Source organism: Mustela erminea, chromosome 11 (genome assembly GCF_009829155.1).
Source record: "Mustela erminea isolate mMusErm1 chromosome 11, mMusErm1.Pri, whole genome shotgun sequence".
Classification (NCBI taxonomy): Eukaryota; Metazoa; Chordata; class Mammalia; order Carnivora; family Mustelidae; genus Mustela; species Mustela erminea.
The window spans coordinates 54,864,651-54,885,066 of record NC_045624.1 but is presented as its reverse complement, the minus strand read 5'-3'; the positions used below and the strand labels follow the sequence as shown (position 1 = coordinate 54,885,066).

Here is a 20,416-nt window from a genome sequence, read left to right as displayed (position 1 = left end):
ATTTTACATGACTGTCTTTTCCAAAGCAGTTGACCCAATGGTTCCCTCATTGTTACCTGAAAGTATTTTCTTCCTTTAAGGCTTCCAACAGGTGACTCTATTAGCTATAACAGGTGACTAAGAAGAAGCTAAAACCCTGTAAGGCATTCACGGCTTTCTTTCTCTATAAAATTTCAGTGAAATAATTTTTTTTTCCTAATTGTCCACACCTTTAACTGATCACAGGGAGCACCCTTGCCTGACTATGAAATAGTGACTGGAAATATAAGCACCCATCCCATGGATTTTTAAGCTCTTTATTTTATTTTACTATTTTATTTTTAAGCCACATTTAAAAAAATGTGTGTATTTGGGTTCAAAGATCAAAATAGTTGCCTGAATTCTTAGTGCACTTGACCTAGATAGAAAGCTTATGATGTCAGAATACATACATAAAAAGTAATACTTTCATAGTACACTTTTATTTGACTTCAAAAATTTAATTCAAAGATCTTATAATAATGACAATAATGTGCTGAAAAACACTTCATGACACCAATCAAAACACACTGATTATAGACTGTGGTTATCATGACAGGTTAATTATTATAGAATCCCATCTAGTGTTCATAGATAATACAGATTTTTAAATTCCTAAAATACCAAAGAGATCAATAATGTTGATCTAGTTTTCCTTTGCATTTCCTTGAATGTTTCTGGGAAGTGAGAACTGGCATAATTATTATTATTATTATTATTATTATTATTATTATTATTAAAAGGCTGAGGAAATAAATCTGTTGCCTCCAACTGGCACATAGCCTCTTGTGGTCTGTCCCCAACCATTCCTTCCATCCTTATCTTCCCCTCACACATAAGCACCAGAAAAATAGAGGAGCCTATTCCATCTGGAATATAACCCATACCATCCCAGTTCATGCCTTCATCCAGGCTACCTGAAAGGCTCTCATTTCTCATGCCCTTCACTGTCAGTCTGAGCAGCCAGTATTAGTGGCTTGCATTCATTCAATGCTTACTACGCACAATGCATTTACTAAGAGCATTATTTCATTTGTGTCTTTAACCACCCTATTTTACAGAATATGAGAAACCTTGGTAGTCATCCAGATAGTAAATGACAGATCTGGGATCTGCACCCAGGTAGACTTCAGATTTCACCTGTGATGCATTAACACTGTGATACATAAATTACAAGTCCCAGTAAACTGTCAAGGTCTAGAGAAAACAATTGTTCTCCCATGGATATTTCACTGACTTCCCCAACTTCTGTCCACTATATCTGCCCCTGTATCTCTCTGAGTCAAACCTTAATTTCTCACCACTGATAAAGTTAGTGATGTACTCCTCTCATTTCCTCCGCTAGGTATTTTGATTCATCTTAATAGTCTTTGTGTCAAAGAGTAAATGTACAATGGTAAGCCCTCTATTGATAACGGTTAAGTGAATTCATCATTGACAGATATGAGATAATTCAAACTATATCAAAAATGACCTCTGAAAAACAATTAAAAAATCAATTTAGCACATCTATAATGTAATAAGTAATGATCAAGACTGAGTATTTCTTCACAAATTTGATTTTTTAACTTAAGTTTATAAGAATGATCAAGAAGTGATCCATTTGGGCATCCCAGTTTCAAAATTCATTCATTCAATTATATACATTTAAAAAAAATTTTTAAACAGAATTCAAAACATTGTTCAAGGATCCTAGGGGAATTTTGGTTACTCAAAAGAACCAGTTGAAAATGGAACTAATTCTTCATGGTAATGACTATATATACAGTCATTATCACGACTTGCTTTTATTTGCTTTTTATTGAGCTGATTCAAAAATTTATTTTTTACTTGTTTTTTATTGAGCTGATTCAAAATTAAATTTTTTACTTGCTTTTTATGGAGCTGATTCAAAAATTAATTTTTTTTTGTACAAATACATATGTTGACTCATTTTGATAATGGTAAATTCTCTGGGAAGAAAAAAAAATTGTTTTTCTTAAATATGCCAAGCAAATATAACCACTTTTTTAATTCTTGGAGATAAAATGGATACTTTAATACCATTTACAGACAACCTTCGTTTATTCACCCAATTTCTCACATTTAAGAGGGGAAGTGATTTGAAGAGTTATTTGTGTCTCCTCTCTTGCAAGCCATCAAAAGGTCACTTTTTCTCACCTTTGTTTTAAATTTTGATATTATATTTTAATTTGACAATTGTCTCACAGAAGTTTTGAAGTCTATTTCTGTTTAAATAATAATAACCCATAAGATATAGAATGACCAAATTTAAGGTTTGCCTTTTAGCCTTTCATATTTAAATTTAAAGTGTATATTGATAAAAATTACATAATAAAGAAAAGGGACAATTATTTGCAGGTTATAGTAACTTACTGAATTCAGAACAAGGATTCTTAGGGAAAAACTCAGTGTTAAAAATGAGTACCACCTTTACTTTTCCTTTTAACTTTTGCAATTTAAAAACATTTGCCTCATTTTGAAAAATTAAAATTAAAAAAACCTATTTTTCCACAGCACAATTGTACCGGTTTTTTAAATGCTAGAACTTCCTTCAGGAATGAATTACTTCAAAAGGATTTTCTTAAACTTAGTCATTTTTCCCTCTCTGTGACTCAAAGCACAAATAACCAAACCATGATTGTTAATTACACCTATTGATCATCAGTGACAGAATAGCATCCTATTAAATTATCTTGGAAACTGAAAACAAGCTAGAAACCAAGAAACCAGCTATAGAACTTAAAGGAGAAGAAAAAATTATTTTCACTATTAGGCCCACACTAGGAATAATGCAGTTATTTTATTTATTGTTGGTGGAAGAATTGGGTCTCTGAGTCTTTCCTGGAGATTCCCCCAAAGCAAACAAGAAGGTCATTGGGTCTGACACCTGACCTAGAGGAAATTAATGACCTTTTCTCTGAGCATTAGGTACTCTTTAAGCTGAGTTATTTTCCAATTAGAATGTTGTTACATATCATAGCATTCATTGTTCAACTTACTGCCTAGAACTTACAAAAGAGTTTTTAGATGTGAAGTATCAGAAAGCTAGCAAAGAGAGATTAAGAGCAATGTTTTCTGGGATAAAATACTCCTTTTACACTCACACATTTTTGTTCTATCAGTGTTGCCTTTAGTGTACCTTGGACACTGTTGCCCAGAAATAAATGCATAAATCTACCCTTGCTTGTTTCTGATACAAGAAAATGATGTAACACGTTCATTTTGGTTATTCCTTGTAAAAGAAACAGGCTAAGTGAGTCTGCCCTTGACAGGTGTGACTCCCTAATCAGCACCACTAGGCAGCCTTCTGCAGCTTCAGCTAGTGGAAACTCCCATCCCCCACCCCCAACTTTAAACAAAGCCATTTAATTTGGTCTTAAGCCAAGGTAAGAGAAAAAAATACCAATTAGTAAATAAAAGGACAACATAAAGAGGCAGAGTCTGCCAACAAGAACCCACATGCAAGCCAGAGGAGATTTATGATTTTCTTCCCCAGGGAGGGAGTGACTAACGCACGCACACTGACCATCACCGTAAAGAGGTAAAGAGAGAGTGAAATGGCTCAACGTACACACACCCCGCTCCATACCGGGGACGAGTCTCCGAGCTGCGGCTTGTGCTCTCGGAGGGCCAGGCTGAAGCTGACCGCCCCCACGGCCACGCTGGATACCCCCAGCCCTATCTCCAGCACAGAGAGCACCAAGAGGCTCCCAATAATCTGGCCGCTGGTGCACATCCTTCCTCGGTCATCATTCCTTCCAGATCAGAGAGGGAAACCAACCATCCACCTTCTTCCTTCCACTATCCTCCTTACCCCTTCCGCCCCCTACCAGACCCCAAAACTTTTCTTTCTTCACCAGCGAAGCATTATCCACAAGGACTAGATTTCCAGAACCGGAGACCCTCTTCCCGGACTGGGCCAGAGCAAAAGAGTCGTTCCACCCCCTGGCACGTTCAGGCAGGAATCGTAGAATTTTCCTGGGTTTGGTGGTCGGAGTCCAGGAGAAGAGAGTGCACCGATAGAAGGGCTTTCAAGAGGCAGCCAGAAACCTGGAGGAGCCAGGAGCAAGGAGCCCCGCTCGCGAGGCGCTGTCCAGAGTTCTGCCGCTTCCCAAGTCTCCGCAGGAAACCTGCTCCCTTCTAACCTCCCAGACCCCTCAGGCTCCCCTTTCCTTCCTGGCGGAGGAGATGAACCTTGCTTCCCGGAGATCCAAAGCGGAACTGCTCAGAGCTTCTCTCTCTCTCCCTCTCTCTCTCCCTCTCTCTCCTCCTCGTCTCCTCTCCTTTGTTTTCGTGGTAATACAAAGTGCTTCTGCGAGTCCTTCGGTCCCCAGGCTGAGCGGGCGGATATATTCAGTACCACGCTCCTCGCTGTTGCTGTGTCGCCAGAAAAAGCGACCTTGTCTGATGGCCTTTTCCCGTCTGGGTTTCTTCTCCCTCGTCGTCGTCCTCTTCCTCCCCCTCTCTCTTGGTCTGATTCTCTTTCATTTCAGTGACCTCATTGGGATTTGAGAGGTTGATGGAGGAAGGAAAAGCTGATGTGGGTCTACTCTTGGCTGGCTCCTAACCAGCCCCGCCTCGGGACCCTGACCACAGTGATCCAAAGGATCCCTACCTCTTCATCTCCCCTACTCGCGCCCTTACGGGGCTTTTATCCAGATAGAAGGGGAGGGATGCCTACGTCAACGTGGGGCTCATTCTGTGTGAAACTTTCTTCTGCGTGCACACGGGGTAGGGTGGGGGCGCCCTGGGCAAAGAAAGGCAGAAAGAGCAGAGAGGTGGAGAAAGGCCAGACTCCTAAATTCCCTAGGACTCCTAAGGACTCTCACCCAGGAACGCGTCTTTCTAAAGAGCGAGACTCAAGCCTGTTCCTAAGGAGCGCCTACTCTCCGCTGTCACGACCTGTCCCTTGTGTGTCAGTGGCAGAATGGTGTGGAGACGCAACTGGAGGGACAGTCTTCTGTGGGGATATTGGTCGCTGTGCCTCTCCAACCGGCAGACCCTTACTCTTACCCAGCAGCAATGCTACACGTTTGGGATACTTTATCAGCCTGAGCACAACTGGGACCCTGTGTTTTCGAATTCAAGAAATGTATACATTTAGGTATTTCATTGGAAAGGGCATTATTAAAAACAAAAATCTGGCTCATTGAACAACTGACAGTCATTCAGAATCATTAGGGCAGGAGCCAACACTAGCTTGGGTGTTTTGTGTTGTAGTCTGATGCAATATGGGACTCCAGAAGTCTAGGAATTGCTGTGTCTGGACCCCATTTTCATGTCCCTGATTTTACCTCATGAAAAATCACAAGGTAGCTCATCAGGGAGACTCAGAAAGCAGGGAGATGAGAAGGCGTTTTGGGGGTATGAGCCATCCTTCTCAAAAACTGGGTTTCACAGTTGGAGATAAATTGAAGGAAAATAGAAGAAAGGACGGTTGAGTTAAGAAACATTTTACAAAACCAGGACATCTTGACCTCTGAATACATGCAAACTAGTGAAATGCAGACATCTCTCTGATTAGAAGTTTCTTTTTTTAAAGCCTCAATGCTGAGATCACTAAAGCTGAGTGATATACAATCTATACAGCATAAGTGCCAATTTCAGTTTTCTTAAAATTTGGTTCAGGGCTTGTTTAATAGTTTAAATTCAATTCTATACTATAATATACTTTCTTTATATTTATACTCTACATTTTAAAAAACTTGAGTTCTCTCTTCTCTTAAAAATATAAAAGCAGGAAGAATTATAACTTATTAGGCCTTAAGAGTCTTCAGGTTTTGTGAAATTTGGGGAACTTAAATATTTATGCTAATTAGTGAATTCATTTTCCATATCTTGAAAACTCAGTCTGCCAGACAGCCAATTGTTAGAATCCTTCAAATATTTTTTGGGTTTTAATGAAGCACAATTGATTTTATTTAAATCTTGTAGAAGTCATCTAAATGGTCCAATTTATATATAGAAATAATGAAGTATCTAGGTTGCCTAATTTTGGTCTGTCTTTAGTTATATCTTTTCCTTTTTTTTTTTTTCAAATTCTTCTCCATTTGAAAGAGAATAACAAGCTACAGTAATTACTAAAACAGATTGGTTAATGCAGACATTTGGGAGGAGTGTAACTTATAGGAAGGGAAATTAATTTTATAGGAAACACAGGTAGTGTTAACAATAGGTGGATTTCAAAGAGAGAAAGAAATGAGTAAGTCACGTATTATGTTTGAATTATCCCTGAATGTGATGGCTAGAAATATGTTTACTTAAATACCCCAAAGCCTAGTCATATGCCTGAATATAACTAACCTTGAGTGATCCTGGGTCATTAATGCAAAGCCCAAACCATATGAAAATCAAAAATATATGGAAAAAGCTATAGCCATCTTCACTTACCAATAATTACAAGTGAATCACACTTAAACAGAAACATTTCTAGGAATAAAATGAAAAATAATAATTATCCATAGGAAGTTATGTTTTGTGTTTAAAAACATGGGGATCGATATTATTAGTCTTTTAAGAGAATATTTCCTGTTCTGGGGGAAAAAGTCTATTTTGCATACCTTTTTAAATGATATAAAAGTAAACAAAAGGAACACTAAAATTTACTCATAATCATGCAAAACTACTTGTTAGAGAAAGAATTATAGGATAAAACAGCAAATCGAATTAAGACTAAATAAATATATGCATAAATAGCGTACATTGTTATGCAAATACCAAGGGCTCTACAATAAAAACGTTTCATTTTTTTTTAATGTCATGTTACACCATAAGAGTTATTCATGAGATCCAGCGATACAAAGCTCAATACTTGCACATTTTTAATAAAAGCCATAGTTTGAAATATCTCAAGTTTGCCACCTGCTGGCTTGTTTATGATACAGTGAACATGAATGTGTAGGCAACTTAAAATAATTCTTATTAAACTTATTAGCTAATCAGAAAAAAAATCCTTCATAATCACCCTCTTTAAGGACCTACGTTCTGCCAATAAGTATTTAAGAGTTCTGAGAAACTCGTGCCTTCATCTTCCAAATAAGACCTATTGAAATTTTAATATATGGGTAACAGAAATTATAAGAGTTGGTAAAAAAAAATACCTCCTGTCTTAATATAATGAATCAAGTAGATGAAATAAGCAACTCAATCACTAATACAGATTTAGTAACTGAAAGGTCAAAATTTTAAACTGATCAGTTTTGGAATCTGATTTAAATTGTTCAAGCTTTTATAAACTAAATTTATATGGTGACCCAAGCACTAGACTGAATGACTAATGAAGTCTAAAGATTAAAGAAAAGAGAAAACAAAACACAAAATCATTACAAAAAATTTAGCAGTTTTTAAGTGTTACAAGTCTGTATCTTAATACTCTAGAGTCAATGTTGTTAGAAATGATTGTATTTAAAGACTTAGGATTTGATAAAGAGACTGCTAAAAAGGGGAAAAAGAAAACAATATTTTGAAGATACTTTTTCTTATTCAAATATTAGGAAGCAGAGATAATTAAAGGTGATTTTGTCTTTTCTTTTCTATTACCTACTAAGATCGTAGATCTTAGAAGTCATTATCTAATAGTATTGTCAGTGCTTACAAAAATTAGAGAAAGCACAGTAGTACTTAGTACTATAACACAATTTCTCATTTATGTCTGAGATATTCTTTGATTACTAACAACTGTTATCATGAAAAACCCCCCAAATGATGTATTTTACAGTATTTCTACTCTTAATATAAGTATGGGTGGGTATTTCTACTCCTGGCCATTACAGGGTAAATGGATTGGACTACTTCCCTACTATATACAATGTATTCAAATAAACTTCAGATACTGTATGGCAAGCAGTACAGCACTGTAATCTCCAGGAATGGAGAAATAAGCAAGGTTTTCTGTTCTGGTCTTTCTATGAGAAAAGGAGTACCAAGCAGAACATGGTGGTCTTACTGAATTTCTGGGGCATATAGCAGAGTTTCTGGAGGCTATTTCCAGGACAAAGTATTAGAAAGGAGGGTATTTCATGGAGAAATAGATCTCCATAGGGATCACTTGAGTCCGCTGTTAAATTCTTAGCCACACAGTCACGGGATACAACTCCATAAGCCCTCAAGCAGAATGACTAGAGAACTAAAATCTGAAGCTTACAAGATGTCACAGAACATTGAGATTTATAGCAGCCAACAAGACTCTTCGTTAAACACTCAGGCTTCAGTGGAACTCAGGTGGGGCACACATAGGTAATAGGGCTAACCTACACCTGGAGTAAAGGCAACTCTATATCTGACCTGAAAATACTTCAAAACAGGCCTCTAAAGTATTGGTCTATTCTGTAAGTAACTTAATAAAGTTTAACACATCATAAAGAAAATGATAAACCATCACTCAACAGTGTAAGAGTCAGAGTATACACCATCCAGTTATCTGAAATACAAAAAAAGTTGGAAAATGTGATCGATAACTGAGATATCAGAGATGATGAAATTAGATAACACTTTAAAATCTCTATTATAAATATTAGAAATATGTTCAAAAATGAAGAGGAAAACATTAATGTGATACTATATAAATTGAAGATATAACAACAAAGTACAGCTTCTACAGATGAAAAACTGTATATCTGAAATTTTAAAAAAGTACATTTGAAAGTAATAGCAAATTAGACACTAAAGAAGAAAATATCAGTGAACATTAAGATACAACAACAGAAATTAGAATTACAGCCAAAAAAACCCCCAAACAAAAAACCCAAACCCACAATATAAATTAATCACCGAAAAACTAAAAATGAAAGAGAGAGAGAGAGAGAGAGAGAGAGACACTCATTAACATGTAGGGGAATACAAGAAGTGAGGCATAGATGTAATATAAATTCTAGAAGAAGAGGCAAGCAAAAATACTTGAAGTAATACTGGCTTATTATTTTCCAAATGTGGTGAAAACTACACACTCACATATCCAAGAAGTTTAATAAACCACAAGTAGGATAACACAGCATGGCATATTACAATCAAATTGCTGGAAATCAGTGATAAGGATTAACAATTAGAAGCAGTCAGAGGAAAAAGGACAAATATGTACAGAGGAAAAGATGCAGGAATTCCAGACTTCTCATCTAAAATTATTCAATCCAGAGGACAAAAGAATGACATTTTAAAGTACTGAAATTTAAAAACAAAAAATCCTCTATTAACCCAGAATTGTATGCACAGAAAAATGCTTTAAAAATGAAAGGAAAACAGATTCATTCAGACCAAATGCTGAAAGAATTTACTTAGTAAATATATTTAATAAAGACATAAGATAGTCACCATAAGAAATATTAAAAGAAATATTCTTCAAGCAGAATTATAAAATATGCCAGAAGGAAACTTGGGTCTATACAAAGGAATACTGCGCATCATAATGGTAGATATGTTGGTAACCAGAAGCAATGTTTTTGCATTGCTTCTGTAATCAAGCCCAGAGATGCCATGCAAGATACAGTTTCCAATTCTAGCACAGCCAGGAAAATTAACAGCTAAAACAAAGGAGAAGGCCCAAATTCTTGCAGCCAGAAAAGATGCAGGTTTCACACCACGTCCTTTCTTTTTTATTTTGTTAAGTTTTCATTTAAATTCTAGTTAGTTACAATATAGGGTAATATTAGTTTCATGTATACAATATAGTGATTCAACACTTCCACACAACACCTGGTGCTTATGATAATAAGTGCCCTCTTTAATTCTCATTACCTATTTCACCCATCCGTCCACCCTCTTACCCTCTGGTAACCAGCAGTTTGTTCTCTACAGTTAAAAATCTGTTTTTTTGGTTTATTTCTCTCCTCCCTCCCACTTTGCTCATTTGTTTTGTTTCTTAAATTCTACATATGATGAAATGATATTTGTCTTTCCCTGACTTATTCCACTTAGCATAATACTCTCTAGCTCCATTCTTGTCATTGCAAATGGCAAAATTTCATTCTTTTTTATTGGCTCAGTAATATTATATTTTTTCTAAATATACAACTTCTTCTTTATCTGTTCATCTATTGATGGACACTTGGGCTGTTTCCATACTTTGGCTATTGTTGACAATGCTGCTATAAATATTGGGATGCATGTATCCCTTTGAATTAGTATTTTTGTATTCATTGGGTAAATACGTACTAGTACAGTTGGCTGGATTATAGGGTATTTCTATTCTTGACTTTTTAAGGGAATGCCATATTGTTTTCCAGAGTGGCTGCACCAATTGGCATTCCTACCAACAATGCAAGAGGTTTCACCTTTCTCCACATCCTTGCCAATACTTGTTGTTTTCTGTGTTGTTAATTTTAGCCAGTCTGACAGGTGTGAGGTGACATCTCATGTAGATTTGATTTGTATTTCCCTGATGATGAGTGATATTGAGCATCTTTTCATGTGTCTATTGGCCATCTGGATGTCCTTGGAGAAATGTGTATTCATGTCCTCTGCCCATTTTCTAATTGGGTTATTTGATTTTGGGGTGTTGAGCTTTATTAGTTCTTCATAAATAAACAACCTAACCTTATACCTAAAGGAGATAGAAAAAGAACAAATAGAACCTAAAGCCAGCAGAAGGAAGGAAATAATAAAGATTAGAGTGGAATTAAATGATACAGAAGCTAAAAACAATAAAACAAATCAATGAAACCAGGGTCTGGTTTTTTGAAAAAATTAATACAGTTGATAAAACTTTAGCCAGACTTTTTTTTTTTTTAAAGATTTTATTTTTATTTTTTTGACAGACAGAGATGACAAGCAGGCAGAGAGGCAGGCAGAGAGAGAGGAGGAAGCAGGCTCCTCACTGAGCAGAGAGCCTGATGTGGGGATTGATCCCAGGACCCTGGGATCATGACCTGAGCTGAAGGCAGAGGCTTTAACCCACTGAGCCACCCAGGCGCCCCCGTTAGCCAGACTTATTAAAAAGAAAGGAGAAAGGACCCAAATAAATAATATCACAAATGAGAGAGGAGAAATCATAACTCACACCGTAAAAATACAATTACAAGAGAATATTATGAAACACTACTATGTATGTCAGCAAATCAGAAAACCTGGAAGAAATGGATGAATTCCTATAAACATATAAACCACCAAAACCAAAACAGGAAGACTAGAAAACTTGAACAGACTGATAATCAGTAATGAAACTGGATCAGTACACAAGAAACTTATAGCAAATAAAAGTTCAGGGCTGGATGGCTTCACAGGGGAATTCTACCAAACACTGAAGGAAGAGTTAATATCGATTTTTCTCAACCTACACCCATTTCTAATTTCTGATACTCTTATATTTAAAAAAGGAGTGCTAAGATATAATACTTCTGATATATATATCTCAACTGGGGGCCATTTGTATGATTACTCCAGGGGCAAAGAAATTGATAAGAACAAGCTCTTAGGTTGCACTAATAAACACAAAAGTAGATTAGCACAGAATGGTAGAAGTGATAGAACCCTGAGAAACCCTCTTGTTCGACTTCATTCTATATTTAGATCCTTTCTACCACATTCCTGACTTCTTCCTCAACTCTTCCTGTCACCAGGAACAGATTACAATTTAAAAATTCTGCATATTAAACCAACATTTACATTTTTGTGAATTCTATCCACTGCACTCAATTCTATCTTCTGAAATAACAAAAAACAAGTAAACACTATTTTTATTGTCATAATCATGCAAATATCTTTCAATTTTCATGACTATGTCACATCTAGTGTTTACAGGAGAAATTTCCAAATCCCTTCAAGATCACTAAAAAATGACCCAGACCATTGATAATAGGGAGTTTTAACTTGTTCCTGTTTCTCTAAAGTGAAAATACATATTTGAAGAATAATGTGTGCATATCATCCAATAAGAACCAAGTAGTGGAGGATAATTTTCTCAGTAGTTCTATATTTTTGTAAATGTGCCCTCTGAACCATTGATTCAGGCCAAATTTTCAACCAATTAAAACTCCAGATTATTTTTCCAGTGGACTGTCCTGTTTCCCCAATCTTGTACTCAGACAGTTAATTTTTTTTTTTTTTAACCTAAGGGCAGGTTCACTCATTTATCACTATCTAATTTCATCTTGTTGGCTTTGGCCCATAAATTTTTCTTGCTGGGATCTTTTTGAATGCTCTTTCTGTCATGGCATGCACTAGCTTGTCCTTCCAGAATTATATGTCATATGCCCCCAAGCAGTGGGCCTCTTCTGGCCTCATTCTTCTTGTTCTGAACATTTCTAAAAATGTCATTTTTGTTGTCTTTGGCATTTTTAACAACTTCTGCTCATTTACGCTTTGCTTTGCTCTTTATTTCCAGATTTCAGCTACTCTAGGGTTTATCATCATGTATACATCCCAACTTTCAGCTTTTCATATTTCCCTCAAATATATGCTTATCTGAATAGTTCTTGGACAGGTTCAAGATTTAATGATTTTTACCCTTTTCTTGTCCCTTAAATGGGGAGTTATAGTTATAATCAGATTGGTTTTAAGAGATTCCTGTCCAGTTCAGCTATCAGATAGCTGAAGTATCTGGCTAGGGGCTTTTCTTACAAATTGTAGAAATTTGGGTATATATCTTACTAGGTCAATATTTGTTTCCCCTATATTGAATTGACACTAGCTTATAAACTCACTGAATAAATACTTAACAAATATCTGTTGCATACATGAAAAATAAAAATAAAAAAAGAATGATTGAAAACAGAGAGATGTTATTTTTCCAGGACTTTATCCACAACTTCAACTACTTATATTGATTACAAAAAATCAAATCAACATGGTAATCCCTCTACTTGCTTCCTTCACTGACTCATTTAAAAATAAAATGTAAAAGGTGAATAATGACCTGGAAAAAAAGTGAGAAACAATTATGACAGTTTCATTTTTCACATATAAATAGCTATTTCCAGCCATAAAGAAAGCAACTTGATTGAAAATATCACAATGTATGAACAAGCCCAATGTATGAACAAACCATGTTCATATCCAAACAAATATAACAAATGGCTAGTTTTTTTAAAAAAAAATGATAATTAGTGTCGTTGGGGTGAAGTTAAATGGCTATTTTCATAAATACTGTAGAGATCTAAATAGGTACAATATTTTTAAAAGGTATTTAGTAATATATTTATACATTTTATCTATTTTAAAAGATATTTAGTAATATAATTCAGGACTTGGTAATTTGACTTTTGCATTTTTATTCTAGTAAACTATTGATAATCAAAAGGATTACATATAAAAATGTTTATAACAGTATCATTTGAAGAAAAAAGTTAAAACCAGCTTAATTTCCAGTTAAAGACTAAAACTAAAGAGCTGTAAAGTTATAAAATAGGATAATTTACAGTCATTCAAATTATATTTTAAAATCATATATTATCTAGCAATAAATGACTTGAAACTGCACTTTAAAAGTCACGTACGTAAACAAAACAATCCTAATTTTCTTAACAAGTACGAATATAAAGAACACTGCAAGGAATTGCACATTTTATTAGTGCTCTGGGTGGTGAGTAGAGACGTTTTTATTCTCTCCTTTATACTTTCTGTACTTTTCAATTTGTGAACAAAAACTTGTATTAATTTTTAATCAGAAAAAGTTATACAATGAGAAACAGGAACTAAAAAGCACAGCAGTCTGGGGTTGCTTAATGTGGGTGGGAAAATATCTATGAATCTCAATCCCTCCGCAGAATGCCATTAGATGTAAATTTAGTTTAAAATTCTAAGGTAATGATAATGTTTGAAAATTAAAGTTATATTAAATATTCCCAGCTTAAGAAGCTAGGGTAAGAAATCAGAAGTTTAAAAATAACTTTTTTAATCATAAATCTTAAAATTAAAATAAATATACATTCTTCTGCCCTTAAGGAATAATAAGGGAATAGGGAAATTACAATGAGAAGAAAGAGTTTATTCTTCCAGTGATAGGCCGTAACTGTGGTAGATCATATGCCACAAGGACTGAGTAAGCATAAGGTTTCTGAGATTTCAAAGCAAACACTTTTTGTTCAGCTGATGCTCTATCCTCTCAGCTTGTATGCCAGTTGCTGGGAATAAGTAAGAAACATCATTAGTTCGGTTCACTTTCTGAGGTCACTGAGACACAAATAAAATTAGTATTTTATTTTACTTCCTGCTTCTTCAGTTAGTAAGATCTTGAAGAATAAAAGCAGCTTTTCCATTTCATTGATAACTTAGGAGTGTTCTTTGTTCAGAACTCTGTACATAGCAAACGGCAGTTAAAAATTTTAGGTTTACCAATTAACTGGACAGTTGCATGTCATTACAGAAGAAGATTTAAAGAAGTAGGTCAACCTCTCTTTTGAAGGGCTTCTGAAGTTAGGAAGAACACAATTATGTAATATCAAAAACAAGTTAGATTAAATTAATTTTTCTTCTCAATTATTGTAATTAGTTTACCCACAACCCCACACAGATTTTGACTGTGTATGGGCTCAGATCCTGGAAACATTTTCTGAGCAGGATAGGGCAGTACTGGTTCATGAGAAAATACTGACGATGAATAATAGTTAACATCATGGAATGCCTACTGTGCACCAGACACTGTTCTAGCTACTGGAGATAGACCATAAATACGACAGAATATCTGCCCTAAAGAGTTTACACTCTGTGGGAGATTCATACAACAAACAAGTCAATAAGTGATTATATAACATAATTTCAGATGGTGAAGTAAATTGTTAAGGTATGGGAAGGAAGTGATAGATGGGTATTTTTGATAGTGTCCAGTAGGTGACACATGATCAGAGAAACTTGAATGCAGTGAGCGGGAGAACCTGACGAAGAGCTGGAGAAAAAGCAAAGCAGGCAAAGGGCAGAAATGGGCACTGAATGTTTCTGTAATTGCTGAAGCCTAGTGAGTTAGGCAGAAAGTAGCTGGAAATGAGGTTAAAGAGGTAGCCAGGGATTAGATTACTTAAGGCAGCTCGACCATGGTAATATTTGGTATTTAATTCTAAGTTGATAAATTAGAAGGTTTTGAGAAGGTGAGTGACATAAGATGATTTATATTTAAAAAAAATTCTATTTCTGAATCTGTTAACTCCAGATACAATCCACTGAGGGATGGGGTAGGAATAGAAGTATGAATCTACCATATTATAAATGAAGGCTGGAACTAGAGAGGTAGTGCTGTAGGTGGTGAAAAGGACATTTTGACAATATTGTGGAAGGGAGAAAATATGAATTAAAAAAATAAATAGAGCATTCAAGGGGGCACCTGGTTGGCTCAGCTGGTGGAGCATGTAACTCTTGATCTTAGTGTTGAGTTAAAGCCCCATGTTGGGTGTAGAAATTATTTTTAAGTAAAATCTTAAAAAAAAAAAGGGGGGGGGCGCCTGGGTGGCCCAGTGGGTTAAGCCGCTGCCTTTGGCTCAGGTCATGATCTCAGGGTCCTGGGATCGAGTCCTGAATCGGGCTCTCTGCTCAGAAGGGAGCCTGCTTCCCTCTCTCTCTCTCTGCCTGCCTCTCTGCCTACTTGTGATCTCTCTCTGTCAAATAAATAAATAAAATCTTTTAAAAAAAACTTTAAACAAAGAGCATTCAACTGTTTACAGTGTCCTTTCTCCTTACCTTCATTGGTGACATACCCACCAAAGGATTTGTCTCACAGCTGGATGAATTTGCAATCACTATAGGCAGAAAAGTCTTCAATACCTTTCAGGTCTTGCTGGTATGATATGTGATACTGAACATTGCCAAGGAGATACTCTTTCTTTGGGGCACCTACTTCAGTAGTCAGGTGCAAACATTTTTCATGGATTAAGTGGCTAAAGAGATGACCCAAAGGATTACTGGTGCCTAAGGATCACTGAAGCAGCACAAGGTGACAGAGTCAGGGGAAGGGGGATAGGTGGCCAGATGAAAACTTCTAGAGGGCACAGCCTTAGGTAGTATGTCTTTATTTTATATTGGAAAAAATTATTTTTGTGAAGATTTAAAAATTTATTTATTTGAGACAGAGAGAGCATGTGTATGGGGAAGGACAGAGGGAGACAGAACAGCAGACATCCCCCACTGAGCAGGGAGCCTGAAGGTGGCTCCATCCCAAGACCCTGGGATCATGACCTGAGCCAAAGGCAGATGCCTAACTGATTAAGCCACTGAGGTGCTCTGAAAAAAAAAAAAATTTTTTTTTAAAGATTTATTTATTTATTTGAGAGACAGAGGGAACAGAGGGGAGGGCCAGAGGGAGAGAACCTCCAGCAGACTCCCAACTGAGAACAGAGCCCAAATTGAGGCTTCATGAGGGGTTCCATGAGGGACTCCACATGGGGGTTGATGAAAGCCTTGATCCCAGACTCTAAGATCATGACTGTGAGATCATGACCTGAGCTGAAATCAAAAGTTGGGTGCTTAACCAACTGAGACACCCAAGTGCCCCATTGGAAAATAAGTTTTAAGACTCTTGTGCCCTTTTAATTCCATGTAGGCCAGTTGCAAGCAGTCTTGCAATTATAGATGCTTATTAGGAAGCACTTGATATAAAAATATCTTCTTGAATTTGAGGAATATTCATGTTACTATAACAAATTTCACAAGTATATGTGTAAATTACAGAACAGAAATAGTGTTATAATTTTTACATTTCAAATATTACTTATGATGATTTATAGTAATGACTTAAAATTATTATCAACTACTGATCCAAATACAGATTCTTGTCAAGAATTTGAAAAGACCATTTTGACAAAGTTTTGATTAGGGATGATGTATGGGAGAAAAAACTTGATATAATCTTATTTTCATAGTTTTATGACATTATATTTGGAAATTTTATACAAACTCAAAATGTAATATTTTCTCTAATACTTTGTATGATTTTAACTGTAATTATACCATCTAAAGAAAATGTAATGATTTATCAAACCTCATAGGAATGTCCCCAGATTCCCACCAATTTTCCCCAGTAGGCCATACATCTTCCTTCATCTTCTCTATGTGCCTTGATTTGAGGAAGGTCAGGAAACTCACTTAATACTGTACCTCAGGAAGGAACAGTTAAGAACCTGGAGATAATTCAGATGCTTATGTCTAGATAAACTGAGAACTTACCTGGCCCTACTGCTTTTTAGGCTCTTTCAGAAAGAATTGGGGTAATATCTTTTCTTTCAAAAGAGCAAACTCATCTTGAGACTTGCTTTGCTTCAAGAGAAAGCCAAAAGCTTTGTTTTAGTAGAAGGAAAAGAATTGGAGGTCTTTGGTAGGGTTGAAAGAAAAGATAGGGAAGACCGAATTTCCCAGAATTCAGGGACAATTAGAGGAAGTAATTTCCCTGTGAGTGATAAAATCTGGTCCCTGTGCTCATGCAGGATTTTGGGAGGTGGAAGGACATCTGATGGAGCTATTATATCTGATTCTTGGTACAGGAAAGATCCTTGGAGATGTCAAAAAGTCCCACTAGCTGAGAGGAGATGAATGGATACTCTAAGTCATCAAAGAATAGGCCTAATTATATGAAAAATATTAGTTATTAAGGTAACACAAATTAAAAGCACAATGGAATAATACTTCCCAGAATGACTTTAATAAATAGATAATATCAAGTGTTAGCGAGGATATCAAGCCAGTCAGATTTTCATGCATAGTTAATGAAACTATCACAACCAATACAGTAATTGATTTGACAGTTTCATAAAAAGTTAAATACTCGGGGTGCCTGGGTGGCTCAGTGGGTTAAGCCTCTGCCTTCGGCTCAGGTCATGATCCCAGGGTGCTGGGATGGAGCCCTGCACTGGGCTCTCTGCTCAGCGGGGAGCCTGCTTCCTCCTCTCTCTCTGCCTGCCTCTCTGCCTACTTGTGATCTCTCTGTCCAATAAATAAATAAAAATCTAAAAAAAAAAAGTTAAATACTCAAAAGCCTATGATCCTGAAACTCCTCACTAAGGGAGTCAAAAAAGGAAATAGAAGATAGATCGAAAGTAAATATTCATAGTATAGCACATAGCATAAAATCAATGGGAAAAATATTTATATGCTTTTATAAAGGTCTAATATATTAATTGGAGTAATTAAGAGCCATTGTGATGTGTGTTAGTAAAGGGTTTTTATTGGATTATCTTTTTATCACTGAACTGAAAGTGTTCTTCACATATTATGGAAATCAATTCTATGTAGAATTATGTATTTTACTGTTTTCTCCATGTGTGTAATTTGCTTTTTTACTTTTTTAAAACTATTTTTGTTCAGAAGAAAATGTTAAATGTCATGATATCTAATTTTTTAAAGGTTAGTATCTTTCTTAAGGGATTATTGACAAAAGTCACAGAAATATTTAATTATGTTTTTCTTCATTACGCTTAAAATGGTGGGTATTATGGAGGACATGTATTGCATGGAGCACTAGGTGTGGTGCATAAACAATGAATTTTGGAACACTGAAAAAATAAAATTTTTTAAAAAACTTAAAAAAAAAAAAAAAAAGAATAGGCCTAAAATGGATCACATATGAATTAGGCCACCCTTTCCCAGCCAAGGTTCTGAAAAAAAAAAAAAAAAAAAAAATTAACAGGAAATGAATATTTTGTCAATTTTAGCAAGGATGGTTTGTAGGTAGTACTATTTTAAGAACATAGGAGAAAAGATAATTCATTATATATAATGAATACCTTAGGACTGTAGGGCTTAACTCTTATGGAACCCTTGGTTGAGAAGGGCTGAGTTGGACAATAACCCTCTCAGGACAGACCATGATGGATCCAGAACAAAATTATTCTCCAACTTTTTGTATTGTGTATGATCTCTTGAGTTCTTATACAACAATTCGTGGGTGGAGAAAATATCTCCCTGGCCCTCCATCATACTGACTTTTATGAGAAACTCTGAAATCAGTAATTTAAATTTGAATTAAAAACAATGTGATTTTTCATATAATATATGTTTTCAGAAGAATGTTTATGCCAATTTTATGTAATAAACAATTATAAATCAGAAGACAGCAGAAGAGTGAACAAATGCCGCTTTCATGAGAATTTGATCATCCCAAGAAGTATGGCTTAGTCTAAGATTCTTATCATTGTATTTTGCATTACATGTTTAACACTTAGAGAAGATTGAGAAGAATCTGACGAAACAGGTTTCCTCTGTGAGGAAAAGTGGTATCCCAGCTAAACAGTAACCTGACCATTTCATCAAGTATGGTTTTGTTTAATGTTCTATATGATCAATGATACAAAAGATTTGGTAAGTAGAGTTTGGCAGATTCAGACATTCTTATTGTAACTTCATTGTAATAATGTACTTCTCTTTGAACTTTGAAGAGTTTTAAGGGATAAGAAAATATAAAATGATCGATTTCTAAATATACAAGGATTGAACTTATTCCATAGCACTTAAATACCCTAATAGAATTTGGATTCAATATGGTGCCAATAATTGGATTTGGCATAGCATAATAATTTGTCCATTTTATATATAAATACTAAGCCAAATTTGGGCATGGACATTTTCCTTTGAGTTCAATCTTTTTATTATTTTTTCAAAAATATATTTACTGCCTGCCTACAAAGAACTGTTTTATGAGCTGAGAATGGAAAAATCTATTTTTTTTGCTCAAAAAATTTAAAATATCATTAGTTTTAATGAAATTACAGACACATCAATGTATTTAATAAAACAGATCCTTTATCTTTCTTACCCACCCACTCAGAGACAAACAATTGGTAACAAGCTAAAAACAAAGGAAAAATTGTGCATCTGAAGTTAGTTAACTCTTAGTATATTTTAAGACCCAGTATATATGGAGACCAATTTTCATATTTTGGATGCTAAACAAAACTAAATCTTGTCAGCAAAGCATTACTCCCATAACTCACCCTCTGGATGCTCAGACTACTTTTGTTTGCACCGTCTTGAGAAATGGAGCTCGCATTGCTTCTCTGAAATGAGTATTCCATAGCTGAATAGTTATTACTCTCAGGAGACTTTTCTTTCATGTTTAACCTAAGTTGTATTTTAAACAATGATGTCTACTACTCATAGATATACCTTCTTACACTCAACTATAGTCATTTATCCTTCTCTTATTTTAGAATTTACACCTTTCTCCTATCTAGGAGCTATTATGTTCATTCTCACTGACAAAGCAAAACAATGTGCATTTTTAACCTATCATCTTTTGTCTGTCTGTCTTTCTTTCTTTCTTTCAAGATTTATGTATTTATTTGACAGAGAGAGAGATAGTGAGAGGGGGAACACAAACTGGGGGAATGGGAGAGGGCGAAGCAGGCCTCCCGCCAAGCAGGGAGCCTGATGCGGGGCTCCAACCTAGGACTCATGACCTAAGCCAAAGGCAGATGCTTAACAACTAAGCCACCCAGTGCCCCTCATTTTTCTTTTTCTTACAGGCATAGATCTTCACGGGTTCTTTGTA

At 35.5% G+C, this 20,416-nt stretch overlaps 1 protein-coding gene across 7 annotated transcripts in view; it reads right to left on the bottom strand.

Moving 5' to 3' along the window:
- The window catches only part of TMEM196 (transmembrane protein 196), a 203,832-nt gene that overhangs the window by 45,557 nt on the left and 137,859 nt on the right, over positions 1–20,416 (bottom strand). The window contains exon 1 of one of the 7 annotated variants that reach the window (XM_032305445.1): positions 3,593–4,884. The exons of 3 other annotated variants lie outside the window; for them this stretch is intronic. In XM_032305445.1, the coding sequence (XP_032161336.1) occupies positions 3,593–3,757 (165 nt within the window). In that variant the 5' untranslated portion in view covers positions 3,758–4,884. Of the gene's footprint in view, positions 1–3,592; positions 4,885–20,416 lie in introns of those variants that run through there. 3 more of the 7 variants (XM_032305446.1, XM_032305447.1, XM_032305448.1) reach the window with 3 other exon arrangements.